Genomic DNA, 12,698 nt, shown 5'->3' with positions numbered 1-12,698 from the left:
AGATTTTGAACATGAATTCAAAGTAAGGGAGAGTCGGTAGAGAAGTAGTAGAGGGAGAAGAGGTGAAGTGTGGCCGAAAGAGAAGGCCTAGACCACCTTCGCGGCCAGAGGGTTGAGGGATATGTTCAAAAGAAGAGGAGGAGAAGGTGAGAGAAGCAGGTACAGAGGTGTTGTGGGGAGGGAGCCAGGTTTCTGTGATACAGAGGAATTGGAGGTTAATGCGTAAGAAAAGGTCAAGGACAGCAGTAGTTTTGTTACAAATCAACCTGGTTGGCGACGTCAATGGCATTAGAGGTGTTAGTGAAATTAGGGTATATGAAGTTGCGGCGATGGAATGAGGCTTTGGGGAGTGGGGTAGAGTGGGTATGGGAAGAGGGGAGAAGATAGAAAGAGGAGATGGCCATGAGGAGAAGGAGGGATGCACTCCATTCCATCGTGCAAAACATCCTCTGGGTGAGTAGGAAGGAGAATGATTTAGAATACAAAAGTCAACCTTTGCCACACTTGTACTATTTTGGCCAGTGAAGGCCCCACATGGCCAGTGGCACACAAATATCCCATCCATGTTTCAGCACTCCAAGGCAATATTAGTGGATGTCAGGTGAAATGGTGGCTCTCTCTGCTCTGTTTGCAAAATAATCTGCCAAAAGCACAGCCCACACTTCCCCAGGACCACCTAGGACGCAGTACTTTCCAACAATGTTATGTTAGGTGGTTTGTAATGCACACTGTTGCCACCAAAGCAGCCTACTGGCGCTAGTTAATTCACGTGACCTGTATGCTCCAGAGGTATGTAACAGATTCATTTTTCAAGTCATTTCTAAATCAGATGTGATCTTAAATACATCTTGTTGTAATCAGAAGAGTTCCAAAGGGCAATGGCACAGACTGAGAAGGTATATTCCCTCAGTTTGTTTCACTCTGGATATTGGAACATGGAGGGACAACATAGCGGCAGATATTTGTACACAAGATGGCACATACCTGCTTCATTTATGCCCAAGAAACGAAAGTCTTAAATAGTGGCAAATTCTATGCACAATAATTCAAAATATCTCAATCCGTACATACATATTAGACCACCTGATGGCCGTGCACATATCCAGAATAAGAATACGGATATCGCAGCCTAGGTGGAAAGGGTGACTATTATCTGGTTTATCTCCTTGTACACCTATTGATCACCAAATGTGTTAATAGGATATGTTTTTGTTTTAAATCATAGCCCTTATCTGATTATGTGCTACTAAGTGCATGAAGAACATGTGATTTGGGACTGATCCGTACATTTGTTTTTTACTCTTATTACCAGAGGATCCAGCAGTGCGTGGCCGTCTGACAGAATGTCTGGAGACCATCCTGAACAAGGCACAGGAGCCACCCAAGTCGAAGAAGGTCCAACATTCAAACGCAAAGAATGCTGTATTATTTGAGGCTATCAGCTTAATCATTCACCATGACAGGTGAGCTGGAGGCTATTGTTCAGAGCCCAAAGGTACTAGCTGTAGTGATGCCATATTAAGTGCATATTGTGAGAAACCTAAGGTTGTCCTCCTATTTTCTCCCTTCAGATCCTTTGCTCAGGTGGCATGGGAAGGGCCATCACTTTTGGATCCCAACCCTGGGGGTGGACAAGCAAGGGAGGATCACCTAAGAAGGGTGTCCATGGGGAGAGTATACCTGAGGGTGAGATGCAGTATTACCCCCCCACCCCCTCTTCCTCATTATCAACCACCCTACTATCCCTCAGCTTGTAGAAGACATTGTGTTATGAATGAATGAATACAATACTTTACTGTTTAACAATCAAAGGTGTCCCGCGTAAGGAAAATGTAGAAACAAAGTTCTCTCACCTGGGCGTTGGAGCAAGAATAGCAGCTGAATATGTAGGAAAAAGGATACCCAGATGGAGATTGATCTCTGTTTCTATCTTCAGATGACAATTAGAATTCCCCCCGAGAAACGCCCAATGACCCGGCACAAAGGCCAGGGCAAAGGAGGGTTCCCAGGGAAACCCTCTTGGGGAATAAAACCCTGTGGAGCTGCTAGTGAGCGTAGACTCCTGGAAACGTCCCGTAGAAGTAGATTACGCTCTCCCGGGAGTGTGGTGATATATAGGCGTGTCTTTAATGGATTGGATCCAGAGCAGAAGTGTCAGATTGGCTAAAGGGAAATAGTGAAACAGAGTGATTAGAATTGGTTCTGCCTAGTACTGGAAAAGACACTTCTAGAAGCGGGACTCTTACAAAGGGATCTGATGGTAACAAGATTTAGAAATGAAAGTAACCGAAGATCCGGTATGATCTGAAAGACTGGGCACACTGGATAGTGCAAAACAAAGGAAAATGATGAACAAACACAGAGGAGTAATTGGAAGCAATCTACACACTGAGAGGAGAGGAGAGTAGAGAACAATAGTTACCCAGAATAAACGGAGACCCTTTCTATCTTGATGGATGACTGAAGTTCAGAAGGGATGAGAGCACAGTGCGTTGGATCTGGATGACGAAAAACCTAAAAGCAAAGATAAGAAACCAAAATTCCCATAAATGCTTCAGGAGAAACAGATGCCTACCAAAATAAACCCTAGTAAACCACTCCGGTCGAAGGCAGATGCAGAAAACAAATTCTCCCAAAGTGAGTTGCTTGGGCAGCTCTGATAGAACACCAGAACGGGGAGACAACGAGACGTCCTAAAGTAAACACACACAAACAACAACAAAGACCAATAAGTTTAAATGGTAAAGTGGCAATAGGAAAATAAGCCCAAAGGCAAGCCTGAGTAGAAAGAGGAAAGGATTCCCTGACACGGACTTGCGTAGCGTTCGCCAGCTCCTTGGAGAGTAGCAACACGTCCTTGTCCGGGATAAGCAGGCTGATAAGCTGTTGGCGCGTCGACCCGGAAACGTTGCAAGGCATTCTGGGGCGCGGCGACTAGACTGCTGCACATACTGCAGTGGTCTGCAAGAGCCGCCATGTTAGAGTCAGGCATAGCGTTATGAATAACGCGGATAGTCGTGACACATTGTCAATCTTATCCCGGTCCTCCCTCCCCATATCCAACACATACTGAGACGAGGTAGAGACTCCTGAGAGTAATGAAGATTACTTATGGGAGAAATGCCTATAGTACTGAGAGGAGGAAGATGTCTAGAGGCCTACTACACTACACCACTAGACTGTCCCTTTAATAAGATCAGGCACTTGTCAGCAATTCTACACACCTTCACTCTATTGAACACCACTCCAGTACTGACCAGCACAAAATTAAACTGAAGGGTCAGGCATGTCCTAATAATTGGCCTAATGAGAGTCAGGCAAGGAAGGCCAAGGACTCACACCTGAAACCCCTTGATAGGTTGGGTGTATAAAAGGTGGCGCTCTCAGCAGTGTAGAGAGCAGCAGTTGGAGACACAGCAACAGGGAGGCTTTAAGGCTGAGTCCAGCTGGGAATCCCTGACTTGCAAGGAACTGGCGTTCTGGAAGCGAGCAGCAAGGAGGCAGAGAGAAAACCAGCTGGAGGAGACTGACGAGCCGGCATGCTATCCCGTGAAGAGGCGAGGGAGCTGTGTCTCCAGGGAGCCAGAGTGGTTAAAAAGGGAAGGCCGAGGACAAGGCCGGCTTTCCCTTATGTAAGCCGCGCATGCTCGTTCTCCTGCCGTGGCTAGGAGTGTCGGTGCAGGAGGTGAGACCCTGACCTCAGCTGCAGTGTTCTTGAGCAGAAAGCCTGAAAGTGCGAGCAAAATCACTGACAGTGAGTCTGAGGTACAGGGAGACTACCAATCTATGTAGCGAGTGTAAGCAGAATGAAAGGAAAACCATTATTGCAGTTCTCCACGATTGGGAGAAAGTCGGATAATGCAGACTGGGAAAGAAGAAAGAGTATCTGAATGAAGGCGCGGGAGGGGAAAACCCATTGTCAAGGCATTCAGAGTGAAAGTACTGTGTGCGGCAAGACAAACAAATAGAACCTTGCGTGATACAAAGTTACCGATTGGTCGCATAAGGAAGATTACGTTGTCGAAAGTCTAAGTGTACTGAAAGAAGAAAATTGACATCCTGAGGGGAAGCTATGTGAGGTATAAAGTGCAAGCAAAGTGGCGCTGGCAATCGAGAAACTGTGAGGGCTGGCAGAAGGCTGTACCTCAGAGAGGAACACTTTTAAAGGGCAAGAGCATATAAAGCCCTGCCAAACCTAGTAAACTAAGTGAACTGACAAGGAGGGGCCAGAGTTAGAAGCCCCATGTTGCGCAACCCGTAAAGGGTGGACCGTGCAGTCCGACAACTGCGCCCACACCAGGGGGAGCCTGCAAGTGGAACACAGAGGTGGGGACGGGAACCCCAGAAGTGTTTGCTAATAATTAAAACAGCTACCCCTAAGAGCTGAGACTTGTGGAACGGAACCCTGAGTCTAAAAGGTACTGTTGACATTAAGGGAAAAGACAAAGTGCTGCTTTCTGAGTTCAGGAAAGAGAAGCCTAAGAATCTCGCTGGACCTTAGTTGTTTGTGCATCCGAGAAAACAAACCGGAGGATTGTGAAGCTGAGCATAACGGGAACTGTGAGTTGTTAATGTACTGTGATATTTACTTGAAGTGAATCCGGAAACCTTGTGGAACTTTACTCCCAGAGTGTCTGAAACTTGGGGAAGGGGAGCGGTGTTCAGAAGCTCCTGAAAGACGCAATTGATTTTGGAACACTTATTTAGTTTGAACATTCCAGGACATTGTTAATATTAGAAGTAAGGGCAGTTATAGGTTGTGAGACAAAGCGCATTTTACTTTGCACTTTTAGACACAAACTGGCCTTGGATACATCAGTTAAGAGAAGTCCCCTCTTAGAATTAGGGCATGTTAGGTGTTACTCCCATCCTGAAGTGTTAAATAAAGCTTTTACAACTGGATCTCTTCTGTCTGTGTCTAACTGTGGATACCATGTCTGTGTCTCAAAATGTACACACTTTGGTTGTATAGCTCATAAACCAGCAGAAACTGTTTACAAATGCTGGCAGGATCTATGGAGGATTGTGCGATGAGCCAAAGGACTCTATTGACACCTAGGGTCCATTTGCGGCATGGAACAAATGGGTATTTAAACCTCTTCTGAACTTTATATGGTCTGGCTCAAAGGGAGTCTGTTGTGTGTATATGTGCATGTATGCATATTAGAAGACTGGTATGTTGACCAATTCCATTGCAGTCAATGCACTGTAAGAGGACAATAACTGCTGATAGAAGTCCTTTAGTCCAATGTTTTTGCCTTGCCTCACCTAGTTTTAAACTGAATATTCAAACCTCCCAATTCGATTAAATGTTCGAATCCCGAAAAGGCCCCTGTCCCTTTTTGGGGTCAGTACCAGGTCATAGCTTCCCTCGCCCCATGTTCAACACCCTCTCTTTACTCGAGCCTTTAACACTGGGTAATGCCCTCATAATGTGAGGTTCTTGCATAATGATTTGTCTACAGGTGTTGATAATTAAGCAATATTACATGGGCAGAGGTTTACAGGCCTGAGCAAAGCGAGGGGCTTAACAAAGCTCCGGAGCATTGCCCGGAAATGGCCCCACCCCCCCTGCCTTTGTAATATTGCTATTAGTACCCCGGCACGATATACCGGGGTACTAATATTTTGTAAGTTGCAAAACTGCCACTTTAAAAAATAAAAAGATGATGTCCGCCATAGATTGGAAGGAAGGAACAATACGTAGTCCCTTCCCCCTTTCCATGGTGGCCTTGCTGATGTTGCTGCGCCGGGAACACTAATGTTCCCGGCTCAGCCTTATGGACAAGGAGCAAGAAGGTAAATGGGGCGGAGCTGGGTCTTATTGGGTCGCAGGGCAGGGCACTTACCTGGAAAACCCGGCGAGGGAAGATGTGGTAAAGCCCCCGCTTCGAACCTCCTAATTGGCTCGGAGGCTGCCACACACCCCTCGCCGGGTACTAATGTTGCTGATGTGATTGATCTTAACAGTATGGTGTAACAGGTGTGTGTTTCGTATTTTTATGGAGGACAATAGTTGACATTTTTCAGGCTTTTGAAGGGAAGGTGGTTGAAATATTAGGATCTGTTTTGGAAAGAACTTGTTTTATTTTGCCTATCTTTTTTTTGAACCCCTAGAATGTTGAACATTTGTGTGAACTGGGAAAGGCAACCAAGCATTTCCATGATGGGTGCCTAGCCCTTCATTGGACTTTGCTCAGTTGTCCGGCCCTAAACAGCTTTAATTATGGTTTATTTTTTTGTTTAATTTCCTTCCCAAACCTCATCTAATCTCCTGTTCTCTCTAGTGAACCAAATCTTCTAGTTCGAGCCTGCAACCAACTGGGCCAGTTTCTGCAGCACAGAGAGACGAACCTCCGCTACCTAGCCCTGGAAAGCATGTGCACTCTCGCAAGCTCTGAGTTTTCCCATGAGGCTGTCAAAACGCACATTGAGACAGTCATCAATGCCCTAAAGGTATGTGCGTTAGAAGCAGGGTTTGAAAAATGAACTACAGAGGGTACTGTTTTGAGGCGTTCTTAAATAGTACTTTAAGTTATTCTTCAAACAATTTCAGAAGAATGACGGGAAACAAAATGATTGCTTTATTTTATTTTTAAAATTGATTGCCCTTTGTACATTTCATCAACTGGAAAATATTTCGCATACCATATTGTCTTTTGGTGGTGTTTCTTTTTGTTGTCAGTGGTCATATCAAAATTGTTTTAATTCTATCTCCGCTGATTCTCACAATCTTAAAGAAATTAACTCCATAAAATGATTGCTTATGTGGAGAAATTGCCCTGCACAAGTTATGGTTTACTTTACTCGTTTTCAACCTGATGGCTCCATTACCCTACAAACGGAGAAATCAATCACGTTCTATCTAACCTGGTTTTGATTTGGTTTCTAACCTTTCATGATTAAATGCAAAAAATGCAGCACCTACATATTCATTAAGAATTCTTGAATATCCAGTTTGTATTGAGCATTTTTCTATCCAGTTCCTTAAAGTGGTGGCCCTATTTCAAAGGGCTAAATATTAACACATTTTATTTTAATAATCTTTGATTAAAGACTGTTATATTTTTGTAACTGGCGAGGGTCAATCCGATTGTTACAAACGATCTGATTGGCCCTCGCCAGGTCCTTAAACGGCTGACATAGACTTACATTCCAGAGCTCTGCGTCGCACGGAGTTCCTTGACTTCATCGTCAGGCCACCATGGAAGGGGAGAAAGGACTACAAACCGAACAGTAAGGTTCTGCAATGACATTTTCCTCGAACCAAAACAATACTCTAAAGTGGATGTTTGGTGAATCTCCATTCTCCTGCATCTCGGCAAAACCTTGGAATTCATTCCCTAAGGAAATATGAACAGAAGACCACCTAAAATTCAGAAAATTGCTAAAAACATGGCCCTTTAAATCACCAAGCTAAACAGGAAACCGCATTGAAGGGAAACAGCCAACACACACAAGATGAATACCCAAGACAACTGAAACCGAAGGACCCAAAACCTGCATTCCCCAACTAAAGAAAGCATTTTAACACAAACCATCGTAGAAGTATATGGACCCTGCCAGACCAACATAACCATCGCGTAGAAGGTCATAGACTGCTAACATCACTAACTAACCCTACAAAATACTTTCCGATATACTGCATATTCACTGTGATGATTCTTCGAATGGTGTCACCAGGTGGGAGCCCTCTCCTGGCAGGCTAGGATGGTGCACCCGCTAACCAATATTACCCCTAGGGGAGGTATCAAAGTGAGGACCTTGCAGGGGGGTTTTGCCCCTATAAAAAGGGAGAAGGACAACACCTTGGTGTCAAGATGGTCCAGCTTGTCCTGGAGTACCAGAGAGGGAGTAATTTGTCAAATGCGGGAAGCTGGAAATCAAGGCAGCCAGCAGTCTGACAACACAGGTAAGAGGCTGGAAGCATCGCGGTGTGGTCCGGTAGGCGGACCAGGACCTGTTGGAGAAAGGCGAGGCAGTGGCACAACATCCAGGAGGAGGTGGACTGCACAGTCCACTTACTGTGCCGACACTGCAGGGAGCCTGAGTTTGCAGAGCCATCGCGAAGCCAGAAAGAAGTCGAAGGTCTGGGGAAGTAGGAGTCAGACCAGTATCAACCCCTAATAGTGCTGACACCTGGCAAAAAAGCCCCAGAAGCTTGCACGGAGCCGGGGCGGACCAGCAGGGATGGGAAGACAAGGAGACGGTCTCTGCTTTGGGCCATGGGTAGTAATAGTCAGATGACCACTGACCCTCTGATGCAATCTTCACTCTCTTGGAAGTTTTCCTCATTACAGTGGAAGGCATACGACCACTGAACTAGACCTCAGTGAACCCTACATTTATTGACAGTAATAGGTCCGCTTGGTCCACCAAGCTGTGTATTCTGTTACAAAGACACTTGCTGAGAGGAAGGGGGGGGGTGGAGGGGTCTGAAGGACAAACTCTTGACACAAAGGTTAGAAGGGCAGCAAGGACGGCCTGGAAAGAGAATAGCTTTAAAAGAACTGTCAGCTGAAAGACACCATCAGAGCAGACCAGGAGAAGGGAGGCATTCTCCTGGCTCACAAAGTAGTCTCAGTAGTGGAAGAACTGTTAGGGTCTTTTCATTTTTGTACTAATAGGAGGGAGTCAACCTCTAGTTATTTCTTTTCTTTTTCTCTAGCCTTTCTTTTTAGTGGTGACAGGGCAAGAGTAGGAGCTTGACGGAGGACAGTGAGTTTACTTTGGACATTCTGATGCTGTGCACCTGACAATCCTTGTAGGGATACCCCTTTAGAGATGGGGATATGTATGTCTATTTTTTATTATTTAATTTTTTTTTCCTATAAATGACACCTCTGTCTCGGGCTCCTACTTCTGATATTGTATCACATTACCCTCAAACACCAAACAAACCACGCACATACCTCTACTGCAGCAGAAACCTAAAACCACCACCTCTACTGCTGCAGAAACCTAAAACCACCACCTCTACTGCAGCAAAAATATAAAACTACCACAAAATGCATACTCAGCAAAACCCAACCAACCAGAACATGCCACAGAAAACATAATCTCTCTCCCTCTCTCCTTCTCTCCCTCTCTCACTCTCATATATATATATAAAACAAACACAACCTAACCCTTACCAACTAAAAACAAACCCAGCACACAGTGACCGGTTTTCCAAACTGAAGCTAACAGCACATCAAAGCTCCCTGGTGTTTTCCCTCTTAATCCCACTAACTAATGCCCTTCCACCCCTCGTTTGTTTTCAGATGTGCCATAGCGCCTGGAGACCATGAAAAAGACAGCTGTGCACAGTATAAATCTAGATAACATAACATTGAGGGCAGCTTGCCAGAATTCTCAGCTGTGAAAGGATTCATTATGACTTTTGCAGGCTAATTTCCTGGACTGAAGTAAACCCTGTTTGAGGTTTTACCCTACTTCATGTCTCATTTGTTTATGGGTCTGGTACATCAAACGCTGATTATGTTTTGGGTTTGGAAGCAACTTTGGTTTTCATCAGTGTACCATAAGATTTTCCTCCCTCGCACCTGAAACCCGGACTCTGGTGTGGTCCCGAAGGAGCACATTGATGGCTTCCATGAGGGATGGGAGACCTCTGCCCATTTTTGTGTTCCTTGTAGAACAGTTGCGTAATATCTTCCTGCCCCCAGTTTTCAGAGTATGTACCCAGTGAAGTGACCACGTTTCTACAAAGTGGCACCTTTCTGGAATCTGTGACCCTCTTGTAATAACTCCTAATGAGGTGCACTGTTTGCCCCCCCCCACCCCCTTAAAGACCTCGACAGGAGCAAGGTCGAGACTGGAAACATTTAAAGGATGATGCAGTTGGATATTTCCCAGAGGACCACGACTTTTGAACATATCCTACTCAAACGGAGTGCTCTACTTTTTTGCCCTTTACTGACCACCTGGATTTTGTTTCTGGAGCACCATTACAAGATGACTTTTACAGCTTCATTCCGGAGAACCCTTCTTTCTCAGTAGCAAGGTCTTATGGATGTAGAAGGTCCCTTTGGATTTTTGTTTCTTCTTACCTTTATTCATAGAGTACTGTGGTCACTGCTGCTACATAAACACGGGAATTACAAGATGCTTTTCCTAAAACCAGCCTCACAATGGCAGGATTATGCATAGCACGCTGATCTGTAACTATTCAGCTGCAAAACTATTTAATTTAACAAAATGTGCAAGGTTGGTATTAATATGACTACAATAACTGCAAGAACCTTATGTAAACGGTCTAAACTAGGATTTTAGAAGTTATTTTTAAATCTGTCATTTTTTTGCAGATTGAGGATGTCGTGAATCTCTTAAACCCTCAGCGTCGCTACACTCTGCTGATTGATTATGTTGGTAGAGTGCTAGCTGGAGGCATCAACATACGCCGATATTGGCCTATGCTCGCTGATGTAATGGAAGCTGCTAGATTAATAGTGTTCAGTGTCTGATCTGGCCTTGTTCCGCTGATGTGACACCTGGCAGGAAACATTGAATGTTTTCCCCTATATGCAGTGCAAGGCTTTGTGTTCATTAAATAGCAGCTATCTGACCCACAAAAATTATACATGTATAAACCCTCCCAAGAAACCAAAACTTTTTAAGAAGAGCTAAGGGGTTGTCATGTGACAGCCTTCCCTCGGTCAACCAGGCCCAGCTGTAATGGCCACCTTTGAATGAACTCTAAAGGGTGCTTTTCTTTTTTTAAATACTGTGCATCCAGGTGCTTGAAATCCTAGAACAGCCTAGACGGAGCATATGTTTCGCTCAGTCATGCATTGCCGTCCTGTTTGTGTGGGTCTGTGTGTGTTATCATTATTATTATTATTGGGTTATTTATTGAACAAAGACCTAGGTTCCGGGAGCAACAGAGCTTTACAATCATACAGGGTGGAACATGGGGATGGAATCCGAAAAATAACGGAGCGAGGAGCTAGCAGGCAAAGGAGGGTGGAAGTTTGGTAGCAATGGACCCTAGTCTCAGGGTGGTTTGATGAATCTAGGTAATTTGTCTGTTTTTAGCACCTCCTAGGGGACAGGGAAAGCGCGATCCCACTGGGGTAACGCCCCTCAAACCCTTGTTTTGGGACATGGAAGCCCCTAGTTGGGGGTTTTCTACACCTCCCTGCAACACAGATTCACCAGTGTTTGTTTGCTATATGGGAATTGAGCAGTACAATAGGGTACAGTGCCCTTTAAAGATGGTTTGGTTTGTGACCCAGCCTTGGTAACATCTCTACATAAGGAGAAAAACCAAATGAGCCTTTCCTCTCATTTTGGGGAAGAACATAAAGAACCTGGAACCCTTGCAGTAGGGCGAAGAACCAGCCTGAGGCAGAGGAAGGGACGTTAACCTTCCAGAAGGTACCTGGTGGCAGGGCCACGCAGATGGGGGTGTCAGGCGGAGGAAACCAGAGGCCCGCAGAATGCTGCAGATTCCAGGAAGCTAGAAAGCCAGAGGAGTGTTGCACCACTGAGAGACCAAGAGAGAGGGGCACCACTGACCTAGCACACCAGTATCCAACAGGAGCGTCGGATGCAGACAGGAGGAACCGAACTGGGAGGCGCTACCACCAAGAATTCTTGAGTCGTAGTACTGCACCAAACTGAGAACCTGCCTCCTCCGACGAGAAACTCCTCCAAGAACCAGGTGCGCAGCTAACAGAGGAGCGGTGGGCAGTGAGGCACCAAAATACCCCACGAGGAGATGAGTGCACTACAAAACCCATATAGCCCATAACAGGCTGAGCAACAGGATACCCCATGAGGCAGTGAAGCTAACCAGAAGCCACAAAATTGATGAGAAGCGTTCTAGCCTATGCAAACCTGAGAATCCAAGCTTCCCACAACGGGGTGAGAGCGATGACTAATGGAACCATCCTGAAGAGCCACAAGCAGCTAAAACAGCCCACATGGAACAAGACATGCAGCAGGGGCAAGAGAGAGATTGCTGATGTATCGGAATACCAGAGACCCCAAGCTAGGGTATAGGACATTCACAGATGAAACAAGAGCCTGTTGTGATAGACGGGAAACAGACTCACAAAACTAGTTAGTCCAATTACGTGTGGAACTTTTTGAACTGATCAGAACATTTGCTTGGGAGTCTGGAGCAACTGGCTCTAGGAAGAGAAAAAACTCAGGCCCTTTTTGAACTGTACAGCAAGCCGAAACCTGGGAGAGACAGAGCCAAACACAACATTGTTGGAGGTCGGAAATCGGCCACCACAAGCCAAGAAAAGGGAGATTACAGACGATGGGCTAGAAAAGTTTTGGACAGAACTTTGGTAGGCAAGCCTGGCGAGCACTTTTTGCTTTGGAGAAGATGGAATCCATCATCTTAGAGCTGGTGACCGACGAGTAAATTAATTCCTTTAATGAAACCACTTTGTTGAAAATCATGTCCTCTTGTCCGTCTCCTATGTCTGACTTAACACAGTGGGGAGTGGAGGTGTGTTGACCTAGGAGTCTGAGAAGGAGCATTCCTTGAAGAGGAGGGTCTTGCAAGGGGGCTAGTCTGATATTGACAGGCAGGAGGTTTTGAGTCTTGGGGTATAGACTAAGGCGGCCCTGGCTTCTTGTTCTTTCCTTCCTGCACTGACAAAGTTCAAGTTTGCACATATCCTTTCTTCTGGTGGATCGTAGACCTACGGAGATGCTGAGTTTCTCAGTGGGGTAGCTTG

At 45.5% G+C, this 12,698-nt stretch overlaps 1 protein-coding gene across 2 annotated transcripts in view; it reads left to right on the top strand.

Moving 5' to 3' along the window:
- The window catches only part of AP2A2 (adaptor related protein complex 2 subunit alpha 2), a 1,261,084-nt gene that overhangs the window by 665,645 nt on the left and 582,741 nt on the right, over positions 1–12,698 (top strand). For both annotated transcript variants that reach the window (XM_069624009.1, XM_069624008.1), the window contains exons 8-9: positions 1,313–1,463; positions 6,288–6,456. In XM_069624009.1, coding sequence (XP_069480110.1) covers positions 1,313–1,463; positions 6,288–6,456 — 320 coding nt within the window. The remainder of the gene's footprint in view (positions 1–1,312; positions 1,464–6,287; positions 6,457–12,698) is intronic.

Source organism: Ambystoma mexicanum, chromosome 11 (genome assembly GCF_040938575.1).
Source record: "Ambystoma mexicanum isolate Mex_15411 chromosome 11, UKY_AmexF1_1, whole genome shotgun sequence".
NCBI lineage: Eukaryota > Metazoa > Chordata > Amphibia > Caudata > Ambystomatidae > Ambystoma > Ambystoma mexicanum.
The sequence above is the reverse complement of the archived record's forward strand: the minus strand, read 5'-3'. Positions and strand labels throughout refer to the sequence as shown.